A 19,310-nucleotide genomic window follows, 5' to 3' on the forward strand; every position below is an offset into this window, starting at 1 on the left:
GAGATTTCCAAAAGCGAGGTCTCTCTTCAAGAGCTTGTCTATAAAAGGGCATGTCACTTGGGACTATAGAAACACGTCATACACCTTCCCCTGGGTGTCAAGCGGAAGTGAGAGCAGAAATGACTTGATTATCTCGTTCTGGGATTGAATACAACCTCTTGGAGTGAGAGGTCCGCCATTATTTTTTTTTCCGAAGGCGCGAAGTTGGACCTGGAATCGCCTCCTGGAAAACCGTCGTTATAGGTGAATATGATCTCCGGCTTCGATTTTATTTGATACATGTCACAATATCATCCTAAAGTATGTTTTTTCAATATAGTTTAATTATATTATTGACATTTATTCGGGACTTTAGATGTGATGCGTTGGAAGAATTTGTTCAAGAAGGAGAGGTTAGCGCCGCACGGCCAGTGTGCTTGCTAATTCAAGAGGGAAATAGTTCGTTCTGGATCCAAACAAAGACGGTTCTGAACAAAGGACCCCTTGTACAACATTCTGATGGAAGATCAACAAAGATAAGGACCCAATTTGGGATGCTATATCATATATCTGTCGAACTGTGCTATCGCTACCGTTTGCCTTGAATCAATGCTGTTGTGTGTTAGCTATTGTAGTAAGCTAATATAACGATATATTGTGTTTTCGCTGTAAAACACTTAAAAAATCGGAAATATTGGCTGTATTCACAAGATCTTTGTCTTTCATTTGCTATCCACCATATATTTTTCTGAAATGTTTTATGATGTGTAATTAGGTAGTTGACGTTGGTGTCTGTATTTACTCTGGCTGCTTCGGTGCTATTTCTGACTGTAGCTATGATGGTAGCAGTAATGTAAAACTGATTTATAGCTCAAATATGCACATTTTTTGAACAAAACATAGATTTATTGTGTAACATGTTATAGGACTGTCATCTGAGGGAGTTGTTTCTAGGTTAGTTAGGTTGGTTCTAGGTTAGTTAGGTTGGCTTTGTGCATGCTACCTGCATGCTTCCTGTGCTGTGAAAAATGTCTGTCCTCTTTTGTATTTGGTGGTGAGCTAACATAAATATACGTGGTGTTTTCGCTGTAAAATATTTTAAAAATCGGACATGTTGGCTGGATTCACAAGATGTTTATCTTTCAAATGCTGTATTGGACTTGTTAATGTGTGAAGTTAAATATTAAAAAAAAATAGATTTTGAATTTCGCGCCCTGCACTTGAGCTGGATGTTGTCATAAGTGTACCGATATCGGGCTTGCAGCCCTAACAGGTTTTAATTACAGAAGATATTGCATTCTTTACCAAGAGGTTGGTATTACAGAGTCTAGTTTATAGTTAATCGACTAGCCGGACTGTTTCCCGGACTCCGTGTGTAGGGATTTGTACATTGCATGAACAAGGCTATTGAACTTGACATTGGTGTCTGTCTTTATTCCTTTATCCAACACATCATACTGAAACATGGTATCAGAAGTGGCTTGAAAACCACACGTTTGTTATTTTTGCTAAGTACAGTATAGGCGCAGTTACGTTCCATATGCGAACACACGCCGTTTCCTACTCACCACACTGATCAACTCGTTGTTAGCTGGCTAGCTGGCATCACTACCTACCTCGATGGCTGAAGGCAAAGAGATCTCCTATTCCATCGCTATGGCAGCGAACATTCCGCCACCAAATCCCATGGTTCTCACAGGGGACTGGAATACTAATTGGGACAACTTCAGGGATGAATTCGAGGACTATGCACTGGCGACCGGTCTACATGAGAAACCCAACGAGGTCCAAGCGACAACTCTGAGGAATGCAGGCATATCTACCGCCACAATCTCACCCTCACAGCACAACAACAGTGTGATGCAATGGCTATATTGGAGAATTACTTCAAACCTGCCAGGAACGTAATTTACGAGCGATTCGTTTTCGGTAGCTGCAAACAGGAAGGGGGTGAGTCAGTACACAACTTTGTAAACCGTTTGAGAGAAAGAACCGCCACTTGTGAATACAGGGGATTGAAAGATGAATTGATTCGTGATAAAATAGTACTGGGAATTGCAAATGAGAATACGCGCCGGCGTCTACTAAGTGAGAGAGGCTTAACATTAGTAACTGCCATTGAAATGTTCCGCACTGCCAGTGCCACTGACATGAGAATGAGAGCAATGTAAATCAAAACCCCACGAACCGACGTTGATACTGTTCACGCTGTTGCCAGGCAGACATTCAGACAAAATCAATCGAGGCAGRGTAATTCACCACGAACGGTGAACACAGAGAGCCCCATAGCATGGAAATACTGTGGAAATAAAGCCCTTAGATGCGTAATACTGTACATTAGAAAAACTGTAGAGGAAATTGGTAGCTGTAGGTCTACCAGCAAGCAGCATTGGTTTTAAATTGTATAACTAGGCTAATTAATTTGTCAGAAGAAATGTATTTTTGCAACTCTCGTATCTTATGTTTGTGTATTTATGACAGGGGTGTCAAACTCATTTCGCATCGTGGGCCACATACGGCCTAGGGAGATGTCAAGTGGGCCGGACCATTAAAATTATACCATACTCTGCTATAAATAACCAAAATATCATGTCTTTCCTTTGTTTTGGTGTAAAGAAGCACAAGAACATTAGGAAAATATTGAAATTTAATGAACTATCCTTTTACAAAACATTTCATGAAACACCTCATATTTCCTTAGACAAATGTGCAATTTACTTTTATCATTCACAAATATGCATTGCAACTGATCCCACTGATTGTACAAAGGCACAAAACTTTAATTGGTACTGAAAAATATAGTAATGCACTTTAAGATTAAATGAGACTTTTAAAGAAAGGAATTTTTAAACCACTTACACATACGCATATAAAATCTAAATGTAATCCCTGCGTACACCTTACAAACTAAGGAGAGTGATTTTAAATGTGTAATGAAGAAAGTGTTCGCCTGTCCTGTAAATCTGTAAACTTCATACATGAAACATACATACACATACAATACATACTGAAAATTTATGGAGTTGTATGAACAGTAGAATTCCATCACACAACTTTTGTTTTGAAGCTGCTGACTAACATTAAAGTGCACATTTTTTTAAATCACCACAGTAAGGATTCATCTTCACAGAGCTGTATTCTTTCAATGCAAACAGTATCTAAGCTGTCTCTTATACACATCTAGATGTGTATAAGAGACAGAGCCAGGGCTGTTAATTTGGGGTACCCTGGTAGTAGATACTGATAAAATCTGTCCAGACCTACAGAGGCAAATTTGCCCTTCAAATCTGCATCACACTGCAAATCAATTATCTCTAGCTGAATTTCGACCGGCAGATCAGAAGCTTTAACTGTGAAAGGTGAGCGAAAAACTGAAAATTCTGAAATGCTATTTCGCTAGCAATTAGGTAGCTGGCTTTTACCGCTGCTTCACTGACTTCTCGGCTCTGGATGAAAGTTGACTGCTGTTTCCTCAGACCCGCCAGCAATTCGTTAATCTTATCTCTTCTCAGTTGTCCTTGCAAGCCGTCTTATTTTTCGCTGTGATGAGTCTCGTAGTGGCGTCGAATATTATATTCCTTCAATACCGAAACTTGTTGCAAACACACCAAGCACGAAGGTTTTCCGTGCATCTCTGTAAATAAATAGGACGTGGTCCATTTTTCTTTGAAAATTCTACACTCCTTATCTACTTTTCTCCGTTTGGATAACGACATTTTGGCTAATGAGGGTGTAGCGGAGAGGTAGAGACCAAGGTATTAACAACGTCGTAACAAGCAGCAGATGGCGCATTGATACCGTCTGCTGTTTTCAGTCTGTCTCAGTGATGCGGCTTGTCTTCTACTCTGATGGAAAGAGTGCGCCCCTTAGCGGATAATCCATGAATTGCAGCGAATTAAAAATATTAATTCCATGTCTTTTATGCATTTTTTCCACTTTCAAATTATCCTGCGGGCCTGATCGAACCTCCTTGGGGGCCGGTTCCGGCCCGCGGGCCGTATGTTTGACACCCCTGATTTATGACATCATAACAACACAGTTAAGAATTCACATTGATTATACATGGCTTTATATGAGTATAGCTATATTGAGTATACATGGCTTCATATGAGTATAGCTATATTGACAATACATGACTTTGAGAGTAGAGTCATGTCTTTGCTATGCCAGATTAAGTGATATGAAATGCTATTTTATAAAATAATTTCTCTGTAATTAATATTACCTGATTAAACTAATCATGTAAATGTAATTAACTAGAAAATTGGGGCACCACGATATAATGTTTATAGAGCTGTTATCTTCCGAATAAACTCTTTAAAGACCTGGTAATCTTTTACATCAATAGCAGTCAATTATTAATCATCACTTTATTCAGTCTCATCTGAAAGTCGTAGAATTCTTGGTTATCTTCACAAACCCTGGCTAACAAGTTGAATCAGCAATACAAAATTTGGTTTAATTATTTATTTACTAAATACCTAAATAATCACACAGAATTGCATATACACAGGATGGCTCAAACATTGATTACTAATTATGTCATACAAGAAAACGTCCCTAGCGGACGGAACAGATATGACGGCCGGTTACACAAAAAAAGGGGGTTTGGTGAAATGAAAGCACGGGAAGACTGAGGAACAAAAGGTTTGGGTCTTTATCGTACCCATTTCAGCTATGCTATCGTAAATACAGAATCTTATGCATTCTAAATAACCGCCCATTTGGAAAAGGAAAATGCAAGAAATATTTACTCTGAGCTGCGCTTCGATATACGTTGGTTGTAGATGGAAGGCCGGGTTGCCCAGCAGGGATCTCTTAGTCCTTTGAAGAATATGTCTTGTGGTAAAGTGGATACGTTGTAGTACCGTCGTCATGTGGTAGAGCAGATACTTTGTCCGTCCTTTCCTAGCCCACGTTTACTGCTGCTGCTACTAACTCAACGGCTAGGAGGTATCACTACTTTGGTGAAGAAGAGTTCAAAGTTCATACCAAGTTGCCATACTTTTAACTTCTTGTCAATATGAGGGCGCTGTTTTCACTTTGTAAAAAATCGTTCCCAAATTAAACTGACTCATACTCAATTCTTGCTCGTACAATATGCATATTATTATTACTATTGGATAGAAAACACTCTCTAGTTTCTAAAACCGTTTGAATTATATCTGTGAGTAAAACAGAACTCATTTTGCAGCAAACTTCCTATCAGGAAGTGAGAAATCTGAAATCGAGGGCTCTGTTCCAGGGTCAGTTTATTAATTTGCATGGAATCTATGGGTCGACATGCACTGCATACGCCTTCCACTAGATGTCAGTAGGCAGTGAGAGTTGGAATGGGGTCTCTAGCCTAATCTGAGGCCGAACAAGACGTATTGGAACGGAAGGTCTGGTCTTTTCAACGTTTGGCCTGACGCGAGACGGACGTCTTCATTGCGCTCTGAAAAGCTATCGTTTAAGAAGTTAGATATCTCCGGCTCTGATTTAATTTGATGTATGTGTTAAAAACATCATAATGTAGTTATTTTAAACCGAGTTATATCAGTTTATATCAGTTTATTCCGATTTTCGGTATTTTCTTTGTTTATGCGTTCTGGTGAGTTGGAGACTTCTGTGCAGCATGGCTAGCTTTGTTAGCTAATTCCACAGATGAAGACGACATTCTACCACCGAACAACGATTATTCTGGACAAAGGACAACTTGTACAAGATTCTGATGGAAGCTCATCAAATAGTAGGAACCATTTATGATGTTAATTCGTATTTCTGTCGAAAATGTTTAGACTAATATTGCGCCATTATTTTCGGCGCTGTCTCGCTATAACGTAAGCTGTATGTGTACTAACATTATTTTAAAAAATCTAACACAGCGGTTGCATTAAGAACTATTGTATCTTTAATTTGCTGTCCAACCTGTATTTTTTATTCAAGTTTATGATTAGTTATTGATTAGATTAGGTGCCTCTCCAAGATTTCTCCGGACAATTTGTTTGAATTTTGGCTACTTATTCACATTGTTCAACCACGAATTGTATCGCTAAATATGCAAATTTTCGAACAAACCATATATGTATTGTGTAATATGATGTTATAGGACTGTCATCTGATGAAGTTTGAGAAGGTTAGTGAAAAAATTTATATATTTTGCTGGTTTATTTGCTATCGCTAACGTGCCTTGAATGAATGCGGTTGTGTTTTTGGCTATTGTAGTAAGCTAATATAATGCTATATTGTGTTTTCGCTGTAAAACACTTAAAAAATCAGAAATATTGTCTGGATTAACAAGATGTTTGTCTTTCATTTGCTGTACACCGTGTATTTTTCATAAATGTTTTATGAGGAGTATTTAGGTATTTCACGTTGGTTTCTGTAGTTATTCTAGCTGCTTTGGTGAGACTTGTGATGGTGGCTGCAATGTAAAACTATTATTTATACCTGAAATATGCAAATTTTTCGAACAAAACATATGCTATACAATATATCTGTTATAAGACTGTCATCTGATGAAGTTGTTTCTTGGTTAGTGACTATTTATATCTTTATTTGGTCGAATTTGTGATAGCTACCTATGCGGTAGAAAAATTATGAAAATATGCGTTTGAGTCTTTTGCTATTGTGGTTAGCTAATAGAAATACATATTGTGTTTTCGCTGTAAAACATTTTAAAAATAGGAAATGGTGGCTGGATTCACAAGATGTTTATCTTTCATTTGCTCTATTGGACTTGTGATTTCATGAAAATTGTATTATATGATATCCCTGTAGCGTTAGGCTAGGCTATGCTAGTCAGCTTTTTTGATGGGGGGATCCCGGATCCGAGAGAGAGAAGCAGTAGAGGTAAGCTCATGCTATATTCTGGCTGGTATAGTTGAAATTCATCCTTCCAGCGTGTCGATGGTCAACTCCACTTTGAAATTAGCCCTTTGAACGTATGTACAGCAGTCCTCACATCCTCGGAACACGATGCTAATTTTGTTAGGTTATCGTCTTAGCTTTCATAAAGGCGCTTATGTAGTTAGGAGAGAAGGGCGTGTTTCATAGTTTACAGCCAATGTCTGTTCACTTGGGCGGGGCCACTGAGTGAGCAGAGTTTTTACTTTATGAAAACCATTCTCATTTAGAAGCTAAAATTACATTTTATCTTTTCACATAGTTTCATATTTAAACATTTCAATTGCACAACAATTCCATGTGAGTCTGATAACTGGAATGTGTAGACTTTCCAAGATACAGTTTGTCGCCCTATCATCAGTAATAATGTCTCAGACAACAACTGATCTGACATCATATTCTTTAAGTACCATTAAGTACCAGTAATATTTTCAACTGGTTGGATTACCGAAATATGGTTCTGTTCCCCACCCTTTTGATGTTACCAGACTCTCTCTATGTTAACAAAGGCTTTCCAAGAGTCACATCTGTAGAGTAGAAAGGGGGAAAGGTATTTATGGGGGTCATAAACCTCACCAACAGGGCAACGTCGGGACAATAACTGATGTTACGTAGTGTATAGTGTAGCAGTGTCAGGGGTTGTGTGGTGGATGGACGTTATGTTATGTGCCTGCGAGGTTTCTTTGTTTTTTGGCTGCCAGGATCACGGATAGCAATGTGAAGTATTCCCCAGAGACAGGACCACGGATAGCAATGTGAAGTATTCCCCAGAGACAGGATCACGGACAGCTCAGGGGAAAACTAGACTGCAGCAGAACAGCCACACCTGTCTCAAGTTGTAATCAGAGCCAAACTGCAGACAAGTGAAACCCATCAGTGCCTCTACTTAACGCGCCGTGGGTTTTCTTTCTTTGACCCCGGCAGGTGAAGCAGTAGGAAGGTGATTGGAGAAGACAAAGCATACGGTGGAGAAGGAGGTTTTAAAGAGAAAGGAAATTATGATTTCAACAAGGATTGAACCCCCAAAGACCAAGATTGAAGGACATTCCACTGGCGACAAAGTGTTTACTCTGGTTGTTTTCAGTTTCGTATATCAAGAACGCTGTTGATGCCTGATTAATAAACCAGTTTAACCCTTCACTTGGACTGGTGGTGTGTGATTGTATGTATAAACCCTGTCTTACAAAGATCTTGGCGCCAAAACCGCCACAATAGCTATACTGATTTATTCATGACTTTATAAGTATAGCTTCAGCAGTGCAGTGTATGACCTAATTTGCCCCAAAAGTGCTTTGTGAGTTAACAGCAATTGATGTGCGACTTCAGAGATGGCCAGTGTAACTATTTTGGGTGGGTGTTAAATTGTTTGTTGACTTGCTCCTGTGTGAATAAGAGGCCTGTCAGCAAAAATCTACAGTACACAGGCCTACACAGAGGGTTCAGGATGTATACACTTATGCTTTGTAATGCCAGTAAGAGTTTTAATTTCATACAAAACGTAGTCACTCAATGGTTATATATAATTGTGAGCGGACCAAGTAATTGGGCGTCACTCTAAAGCGGGAAGGTGGAACAAACGAGACAGGAGTAGGTTTTCTTGATTGAACACAGTTCTATATTGAGGGCATTTGGTCAACACAAACACTCCAACATAATCAATGAAAATCTTCTTCTCCAGATCAAACAGGAACACAATACGATTGTCTTTAAACTACCACAAAAGTCACGGGATTGTCACCGTCTTAATGGTTCTTCATAGATAGCTCCTCTGTCTCAGTGGCCATCTTCCAGAGATAGTTCTTCCCCCTCACTACTGGTTCCATACTCTCTCTTATAGGGGAAGGAGAATATCTCATTAGTAGTGTCAGCTGTGCTTAATTGCCTCTGGTTACCTTGTCTCCCATGCCTTGTTGGGCTACTATAGGTGAGCCCAGCCTGCCCTCTGGTGGTCCTTCCACAATATGCAATTGATTCAAATATTTTAATCAATGTGTAACAAAGTAAAAAGATAGACAAAATACGTATCTGATTGAATTGACAATTTGCTAACACCATACTAACCCTAACCCAACCTAGGGCTGTTGTGGTGACCGTATTACCGCAACACCGGCGGTCACAAGTCATGAAGGCAGTCAACTTCCATGTGACCGTTTAGTCACGTTAATTAGGCTTCTCCAAGTTCTGATGCTTTCTGCTGGTAATTAGTAGTCTACCAAACTTGCTAGTTGCCTGGTACTAAGCACTCTATTGTCCATCTAATCACTCTGACATCAATGCAAATGTAATCGAATCTAATCAAACACTTCATGCAAGTCCATGAGCTCATGTTGCACAACATTTCTATAGGCTATGCAATTGCGCAAGAAAAGAGTGATGGGCTCTATAAAAAAAGAGGAGGATTACATCAGCTTTCTATAGGCTAGGCCTACTATATTTATTTCTCAACTTTCTGTTACAGTTTCTGTTTTATTTTGAGTGTGTTTCCTTAGGTTACTGCTGGAGGGCACCCGTACCTTGTTTCTAGTTTCCAGGTTACCCTGATTGTTTCTTATTGGCTTCACCTGTGTTTGATTGCCCCCTCTGTTCACCTGGTTGCCTGGCTATTTAGGTTCCTCTGTTGGCCTGGATCCTTGCTTAGCTCTTATGTTTAGTGCACTCTTGTGTGGTTGCCTTGTTTCTGTTAAGACTTTTAGTAAAGATCTGGATTTACCCTTACCTCTGCTTGCTGTGTTTCTCTGCGACTGGGTTCGAGTTCGTACAAGCATCATTGTAACACCTTCCTAATATTAAGCACGTTGCTTATATTTATAACAGGAGTATAGCCTACCTGACTGGAATGAAAATGAACCATGTCAAAAGCATCCTCCAGTTGCTCTTTAAGTGCATAGATGACATGTTTTCACCCTGTCCCTGTTGTAATACAGGTGCATGATAGTGGTGCGTTCTCAATCAAAACAAATGTCATACAAGTATTATTTAGTATATGTAAAGATTAAATCAAGAATAGTCTGATGGGTGACAATATTAGCCTATTATATATTATCACTTGAGAATGATGCCCAGCATAAGAAACAATTACTTTTTTTGCGACTTTTTCTAATCATAGTCGCACACCTCATGTAGCCTAGCCCATAGCTCTATATAAAGTTGCCAAATAACTTCTTAAAACTAAGTACATTAATCCGCTTTACACGGGGTGTAAAGCCTAACTGACAAACATTAGCAGCGTGTGAGTTTACAGTTTGGGTAAGATAATTTTCACCAGAAAAATGCACCTTTATAATAAAAGCATTACAAGCATAATTGCATTTGCGGTCACTTTTGATGTGTTTTCCGCTAATTATAGCCTACTACCATGTGCGCATTGATGCGCTTATAATGTGAATAAATAGCCTAATAGCCTAACATTTTAAGCTATACGTTCTGATCTGTTGGGTCAGTCATATTGCGTAAAAAAGGTTTTTAGAAGCTAGTGGTTGTATTAATTTGGGATCTATCACATCCCACAACTGGCCCAGACTATGTTTGGAATATTTATTTATCGCACAGAACAGAATAGGTTGACTTTTGCACTATGGGGGATAGTAGATTGACACAGGCTAGTGCTTTTGCTGTTCGTTAGGCCTACTCATCTTGTTGGCTGACGAAAAGTAAATGTGGACAGTTCTTCCAATAACTTAAATATGAACCTCGGAATTGGATAAGGACACGTTGCAGTTGTGTCCCCGAAGTGTCGGTCTTCACTTGTAGCCTGTGAGAAAGACCCGATCAAGTGATGGAGAGCCATGTGAGTGACAGGTGATTCAGAGCAAGCAGCACTCAGGGAGAAGGGCACAACGGCTACTGGCTGCAAAAGGAATGACATTTTTTAGGGTGCATTACGGCCACAGAAAGGGAATGCCACTGTAAAAATCGAGACATCAAGTGCTTGTCATATTGTGAATGAGTCACTGATGTAGTGTGTACAGCCTGCACCAAAAAACTAAGCAGAGCTCATGCCTTTCAAGCAACTTTTTTCAAATCATTAGAGTCGCATCATGCAGCCTTACAATGTATTAGACATCTAAACATATAGCCCAACGTTTGTAGAACAATTAAAGTTACATGAATAACTCTTAAGCATATAGAAATACCTATTTCTTTGTTAACCACTAAACCTAAAATAGCCACATGTGCGCACTTCCTCAAATCTATTGGAGAAAATATCCTTTCTATTTTATTCAGCTTTGTTCAATTTTATTCTTCATACAATAATGCAACGAAATTCTAAGCAAATCTTGTCTGCTAAATGAACTAGTGTAGCCCACAGCCATTTGGCGTAGCCAGATCAGGACCTAACATAAGGACATCTCAAAGTATGCTTTTCTGTTCTTCTGAAATAGACTACATTTTCTTCATATCATGCTTCTTTAGACCTGTCTAAAATAAATCATGGATTTATTGTGAATTTGTAGGCTATATTACATGGACTTATTAGACTTTTTCAAATGTTAATGTTCCAAAGGTCTGCACCAGTTGCTTGTATGTGTGGAAGCCAGGAGATGCTAAATGTGTTTATGCTAATTAACAGTGAACTACCTTGACACCGACAGTTATTTGCTTGACAATCATCGGCTGACAACATTTTGTGACCGCCACAGCCCTAACCCGACCCTAACTCTAGCTGTAGCCCTAATCCTAATCCTAACCTGAAGTGAATGTCTTTCACCTATAAGGCTGAGCAATGCGTGACATCACCCTGTTTTGGTGATGACCAGTGGGTCTGAGTTCTCCTCCCCATTCAGAAGATGTGGGCTGAGATATGGATATATTTCCCCAATAAAGGAATACCCAGTGAAAGAATGTATGTGAGCCTTAGCCTCCACATCATAAAAAGACACCAACCCCTCCTCATAATCCACAAACACCCCCACCTTCTGGGGCTTTTCTCTCAGTGACAACAGAAAAGGCGGGTCCCCCAAGGCTCCGTATTTGGCACCATTATAATTCACTATAGCCCAGTAACCGTTAGTAGGATTCACAGAGAGCTTCCCCTTCCTGTTTGCATCTCCTCTTGCTATTCCCAGATCCCAACCCGTCTTGTTCCCGACATCCACCTCCCAGTATGATCTCCCAGAGGTTAGCTTGTTGTGTCCTAGGACGCTGCCGAAGTGATCGAAGCGATGCGGACAGTCAGGGAGGTCCTGTATCTTCCCTCCATCTCTCACTTCTTTCCCGTCCTCAGATAGAATCAGCTGTGTGTTTGCTGTGTCCGGGTCCAATGTCACATCAACTGAATAACATCATATATGGTTGTTATTGATATGAAAAGATATATGGGCATATATAAGGCCTATCAGTTGGCCTGAATGAGGTTAACATGTGGCCTACTACAAAATGAATGTGGTTGAGATGTACTCTAAAATATTTGTATACTAATGTAGTTTTACACTGAAATAAAAAAAATATACACCTGCAAACTTCAGGATCCTCTCAAGTTCTGTGGAAGAAATCACATATTTGGGCTGTCAGGGTACTTGCAACATATCAAGCTAAACAGAAAAACACTGGAAAGTAGTCCTATACTATTTACAGTTGAAGTCGGAAGTTTACATTCACTTATGTTGGAGTCATTAAAACTTGTTTTTCAACCACTCCACAAATTTCTTGTTAATTAACAAACTATAGTTTTGGCAAGTCGGTTAGGACATCTACTCTGTACATGACATAAGTAATTTTGCCAACAATTGATTACAGACAGATTATTTCACTTATAATTCACTGTATCACAATTCCAGGGGTTCAGAAGTGTACACTAAGTTGAATGTGCCTTTAAACAGCTTGGAAAATTCCATAAAATTATGTCATGGCTTTAGAATCTTCTGATAGGCTGATTGACATCATTTGAATCAATTGGAGGTGTACCTGTGGATGTATTTCAAGGCCTTTTTTCAAACTCAGTGCCTCTTTGCTTGACATCATTTGAACATCCAAAGAAATCAGCCAAGACCTCATAAAAAAATTGTAGACCACCACAAGTCTGGTTCATTCTTGAGAGCAATTTCCAAACACCTGAAGGAACCACGTTCATCTGCACAAACAATAGTACGCAAGTATAAACACCATGGACCCAAGCAGTCGTCCTACCGCTCAGGAAGGAGACGCGTTCTGGAGACGCGTTCTGTCTCCTAGAGATGAATGTACTTCAGAGCAAAGGACCTTGTGAAGATGCTGGAGGAAACAGGTACAAAAGTATCTATATCCACAGTAAAACTGTGGTCCTATATCGCCTCTGCTCCAAAACCGCCATAAAAAAGCCAGACTATGGTTTGCAACTGCACATGGGGACAAAGATCATACTTTTTGGAGAAATGTCCTCTGGTCTGATGAAACAGAAATAGAACGGTTTGGCCATAATGACCATCGTTATGTTTGGAGGAAAAAGCGGGAGGCTTGCAAGCCGAAGAACACCATCCCAACCGTGAAGCACAGGGGTGGCAGCACCATGTTGTGGGGGTGCTTTGCTGCAGGAGGTACTGGTGCACTTCACAAAATAGATGGCATCATGAGGTAGAAAAATTATGTGGATATGTTGAAGCAACATCTCAAGACATCAATCAGGAAGTTAAAGCTTGGTCGCAAATGGGTCTTCCAAATGGACAATGACCCCAAGCATACTTCCAAAGTTGTGGCAAAATGGCTTAAGGACAACAAAGTCAAGTTATTGGAGGGGCCATCACAAAGCCCTGATCTCAATCCTATAGAAAATTTGTGGGCAGAACTGAAAAAGCGTGTGCGGGCAAGGAGGCCTACAAACCTGACTCAGTTATACCAGCTCTGTCAGGAGGAATGGGAAGCTTGTGGAAGGCTACCCGAAACATTTGACCCAAGTTAAACAATTTAAAGGCAATGCTACCAAGTACTAATTGAGTGYATGTAAACTTCTGACCCACTGGGAATGTGATGAAAGAAATAAAAGCTGAAATAATCATTCTCTCTACTATTATTCTGACATTTCACATTCTTAAAATAAAGTGGTGATCCTAGCTGACCTAAGACAGGAGATTTTTACTGGGATTAAATGTCAGGAATTGTGAAAAACTGAGTTTAAATGTACTTGGCTAAGGTGTATGTAAACTTCCGACTCCAACTGTATTATTTTTAGTACGGTTTATATTGTCTCAATCTTTTACCAACTGAGGAGAGCTTCTCCAGCTCGTGCTTGATTCTCTCCGTCATGGTCGACCAGCTGCTTCTCATGGTGCCAAAGGAGAGTGTAGTATCAATGGAGGCCTCAGTCCAGTCTCTGCCATCACACAGCCCCGACAGGGATGGGAAAGTCTGGTGGCGAGACAGATGGAGGGACAAGGGAAAGAAAGAGAGGGAGACAGAGGAATCAATAGAGAGAAAGAGAGACACATTAACAGAGATAGATGACAAAGTTCATTGAACACTTGTTTTTCATTACACTGTATCATTATTATGAAATTCAAATTCAACCATTTTTAGACAGACAATAGACACTCCAGTCTAGTACACTCCATGTACTGTATTTCACACAATACTGGTACACAAACACATGCATCAACTAACATCGGAACAGCTTGCAGAATGTTCAGAGTGTGGTGCCAGTGGAGATCATGTGTGGATCATATATTAAAAGGGTTATGTCAAAGTAAAATTACTCACCTGCAGGAAGTGAATGTGATCCTTGAGGTCAGCAACATCCTCCAATTCACCAATGGTTTCTTTCAGTTCTCTGATCTCTCTCTTCAGCTCCTGGGTGAGTTCTCCTGCCTCTCTCTCCACCTCCTGCTGCCTCTCCTCCATGGGCCTGAGAGCATCTAGATGGGTCTCCTCTACAGCTGCTATCACTGCTTTGAACACAGAGTCAATCTCCCTCCTCTCCCTGTCCATGTGGGCCTAGAGGATGGATGGTGGACAACAACTCAGTATTAACTCAATGTCTCTCTCCCTCCTGTGTTTTTGTCTTTGTCTGCCTCACTTTTCACTTTAACTTTCTCTCTGTGCTTGTCTCACTGTCTGTGTTTCATGTCTCTCTTTCGCCCTGTCTATGTGCAACAGGTCTCTCTTTCTCCCTGTCTATGTGCAACAGGTCTCTCTTTCTCCCTCTCTATGTGCAACAGGTCTCTCTTCCTCCCTGTCTATGTGCAACAGGTCTCTCTTTCTCCCTCTCTATGTGCAACAGGTCTCTCTTTCTCCCTGTCTATGTGCAACAGGTCTCTCATATCTCCCTGTTTATGTGCAACAGTCTCTCTTTCTCCCTGTCTATGTGCAACAGGTCTCTCTTCTCCTGTCTATGTGCAACAGTCTCTCTTTCTTCCTGTCTATGTGAACAGGTCTCTCTTTCTCCCTGTCCCCTGTCTATGTGCAACAGGTCTCTCTTTCTCCCGTCCCTCTCTATGTGCAACAGGTCTATCTTTCTCCCTGTCCTTCTATGTGCAACAGGTCTTTTTCTCTGTCCCTGTCTATGTGCAACAGGTCTCGCTTTTCCCTGTCCCTGTCTATGTGCAACAGGTCTCTCTTTTTCTCCTTCCCTGTCTATGTGCAACAGGTCTCTCTTCCTCCTGTCTATGTGCAACAGGTCTCTCTTTCTCCCTGTCTATGTGCAAAGGTCTCTCTTTTCTCCCTGTCTATGTGCAACAGGTTCTCTTCTCCCGTCTATGGCAACAGGTCTCTCTCCTCCCTGTCAGTGCAACAGGTCTCTCTTTCTCGCTGTCTATGTGCAACAGGTCTATCTTTCTCCCTGTCTATGTGCAACAGTCTCTCTTCCCCTGTCTATTTTGCAACAGGTCTCTCTTTCTCCCTGTCTATGTTGCAACAGGTCTCTCTTTCTCCTGTCTATGTGCAACAGGTCTCTCTTTCTCCCTGTCTATGTGCAACAGGTCTCTCTTCTCCCGTTTATGTGCAACAGGTCTCTCTTTCTCCTGTTCTATGTGCAACAGGTCTCTCTTTCTCCCTGTCTATGTGCAACAGGTCTCTCTTTCTCCCTGTCTATGTGCAACAGGTCTCTCTTTCTCCCTGTCTATGTGCAACAGGTCTCTCCGCCTGTCTCATGGTTAAATATGTCACTGTTACAGTCCTCCATCTCTGTGTTTGCAAGTAAACAGGTAGTACCTCACTCTGACTTAACCAGGCCTCACCTTGCACTGCTCCACAGACACCCTGATCTCCTCCACCTTTCTCTCCCTCTCCAGGATTCTCTCCTGCATATCAGCCTTGGTGCTCCCCAGGTTACCCTAGGACATACAAACATGTACACACACACACACACACAATGAAACTATCTCATAGTTTTGTGGTAGGTTATTTTATGTTTTCATCACTCAATACACACTCTCATTCAGACACACTCAATACTACACACTTTTTAAACACAACGAAACATCTACAGAATTTATTGAACCAGTTGAATATATGACAGCATGAAAACCCATTGAAAATATGACACCTTCTTCCTGTCCCACTCCATTTCCACGGAGATGACCTCGTGACCCTCCTCCACGCAGAGGGCACAGACACAGCGCCCCTCTGCCCTGCTGTACAGCTCCAGGGGACGACCGTGGGTCAGACACGCCCTCCCATCCAGGTCCTTCACAGGGGCCACCAGCCTGTTTATACATTTTAAACAGTACACTATATTATCCATCTAAGTGTGTGTTTTCTGATGAAGTTTTTTTCTATGCAATTTTCTGTATTTCTACAGTTTTATTGTGAACTGTTAGCAAGAATCAATAAAGTTAAAGTAAATCAAGCCATTCAGGACATCCACAGGGGCCACCAACCTGTGGCCCTTCAGCCTGCCTGCTGAGGTGTGGGGGCCCAGGTGAGTCTCGCAGTATGAGGCCAGACACACCAGACAGGACTTTTGGGCATTGAGCTTCCTCTCAATGCAGACGTCACAGGCCACCTCACCTGGAGCTCCAGAATACTCCCCTGGCTTCCTCTCCTGGGCCTTCTTCAACTCCTGAATGAGAGTACTGAGGATGATGTTCACCTGTGGATGATATTGTGCTTTGTTTATCAATTTGATGCTCTTACTGTTTATTATCTATCCCGTTGCCTAGTCACTTTATCCCTACCTATATGTAAATATCTACCTCGTACCCCTGCACATCGACTCGGTACTGGTACCAAGTGCATATAGCTAAGTTATCATTACTTATTGTGTATTTATTCCTTGTGTAATATTTGTTCTACTATTTCTAAATTTGTTCTCTCTGCATTGTTGAGAAGGGCCTATAAGTAAGCATTTCCCTGTTAGTATACAGCTCGGTTAGTCTACAAATCATTTGATTTGATTTTAGTACAATACATCCCCCCCAAACAACAGGTTGATGTAGAGGGGAAAATGGCTGAGACAGGAAGTGTTATATTGATTTTATCTGGCATTAATTCACCTGTGGGTTCCTCCTTAGATGCTCCTTGCAGACGGGGCATATGAGGTCATTGAAGTGGAGGTTGCATTCCAGGCAGGTCTGGCAGAAGGTGTGGCCACAGGGGGTGGTGACCGGGTCCTTAAACAGGCCCAGACAGATGGAACAGTTGAGGTGCTGCTCAATCAGGACAGGGGTGTTGATGGAGATGGAGACTGCAGATGAGAAGGCCATGTCTGATATGGGATGTTACAGATGTCAGATTAATTATTCATTGTTCATTAAACAGACAGTCTGCAGTTGCAACATCATTTTAAATGCCTCATGAGCTTAGTTAAACTGTAGTACTCCATCAGAACCCAAAATATAAGATTGTTTTACTCCAATGTTTGGAAACAAACACTATGTATCCTCAAAACATGGTTAAAACTTTCATCTTGATATAATGGATGGTCAGCCCTTGCATCCATAGGTCTGTCTATGAATTTAGGAGTGGTTACATTTCTCCAGCCCCACTGATAAGCTTTATACCGAAACAGGGGTGGGAATCACACTCTGTTATTGTTTCAACTGCTGATTGCCCCTTTAAGAGACTAAAGCGCATATTAGAGATGTGTTGTTGGTGGTGCATAGTTTGGTTTTTGCCCTAGCAGTACACAGCTGATTTAAATAATCAACGTTTTTTATTTGAATCAGATGTGTAGTGTTAGGGCAAAAACCAAAACGTGCACCCCATGAGGTCCCCAGGAAGAGTTTGGAAAACGCTGCTTTACAGAATAGTCACAACTTTGCTGTGTAACTGAGGCACTAAAATGAACAGTGTTTGGTCGCCCTCTACTGGTACAGGAACAGTACAACACCATCCTGATGTCTACAGTACATTGTCTATTGAGGTATTGCATCAGTCAAATGAGATTTCACAGTGAGACATATAGGTATGCCCACATATGGTATGACCACTGACACACCCATATAACGAGAGATGACTCTAAGACACTGTGTGTATACCTACCTACCTACTGTACCTACCTACCTACCTACCTACTGACCTACCTACTGACCTACTGACCTACCTACAACGTGTAACCTACCCTACCTACTACTTGACCTACCTACTGCACCTTTACTGCACCTATCACTCACCTACTGACAATCCTACCTACGAACCTACCTTACCTACTGAACCTACTACTACCTACTCGACCTACCTACCTACTGTACCTACCTACCTAACCTATCTGACCCTACCTACTGAACTACTACACTGACCTACCTACCTACTGTAGCCTACCTACCTACCTACTGACCTACCTAACTGACCTAACCTCCTGGACCTACCTACCTATTACTTATACTACTACCTAGCTACTGTTACCTACCAATACCTAACTACTGATACACTACCTACCTACCCACCTACCTACCACTGTAACCATACCCTACTACCTACACTACCTACCTAAACACACCACCTTAAAACCGCTACCTACCCTACTGCTACCTACACTACTTACCTACCTACCTACTGTACACCTAACACTTACCTACACCTACTGACACTACTACGACTACTGACCTACCATCTACTGACCTACCTTCCTACTGACCTACTTTTGACTATTTCATGAATGGGCTAATTGTTGGCTAGTTTTGATGCAAACTAACAATAAAAGTAGATTTTACCATAGTCCTTCAAAGTATAATATGTCTATCAAACAGTATGTCCACCATGTCTATAAACTGTCTTACATCTTATGGTACCTGTACGTGGTCAATAACAAACAATCAATAATACATGACAGTTGAACAACATTCCTTTACACATCCTATGTCAACACATCCTGACGGTAGCATAATGTACACATAAAAGTCATACAATCGGTTTTTACTATAGAAAAGAGTACTACCTTTCAGCTGATGCGATCTTCCTTTACTTCAGCTCCTATATGTCTCTGTGTATTTGATCTTCTAATACTCTCTCTTCTTTTTCTGCCTTGAGTTTCATCTTTCTAAAACATAATAAATACACACCCCTTCCCTGCATTAGTATTACACATGCAGTAACTT

General features: G+C 40.9%; 1 protein-coding gene across 1 annotated transcript; it reads right to left on the bottom strand.

The window, feature by feature from the left end:
- Positions 1-9,620: 9,620 nt before the first annotated feature.
- On the bottom strand, positions 9,621-19,210 carry LOC111960131 (E3 ubiquitin-protein ligase TRIM21-like). The gene is made up of 9 exons (XM_023982036.2): positions 19,151-19,210; positions 17,268-17,479; positions 16,653-16,864; positions 16,319-16,478; positions 16,011-16,106; positions 14,536-14,769; positions 14,040-14,187; positions 12,320-12,346; positions 9,621-12,139 (listed from the first exon to the last, which is right to left on the bottom strand). The coding sequence occupies exons 2-9, from the start codon at positions 17,475-17,477 to the stop codon at positions 11,601-11,603; spliced, it is 1,626 nt and encodes a 541-aa protein (XP_023837804.1). The 5' UTR covers positions 17,478-17,479; positions 19,151-19,210; the 3' UTR covers positions 9,621-11,600.
- Between the last annotated feature and the right edge of the window lie 100 nt (positions 19,211-19,310).

The sequence above is a fragment of the Salvelinus sp. IW2-2015 genome, linkage group LG37 (assembly GCF_002910315.2).
Source record: "Salvelinus sp. IW2-2015 linkage group LG37, ASM291031v2, whole genome shotgun sequence".
Taxonomy (NCBI): domain Eukaryota; kingdom Metazoa; phylum Chordata; class Actinopteri; order Salmoniformes; family Salmonidae; genus Salvelinus; species Salvelinus sp. IW2-2015.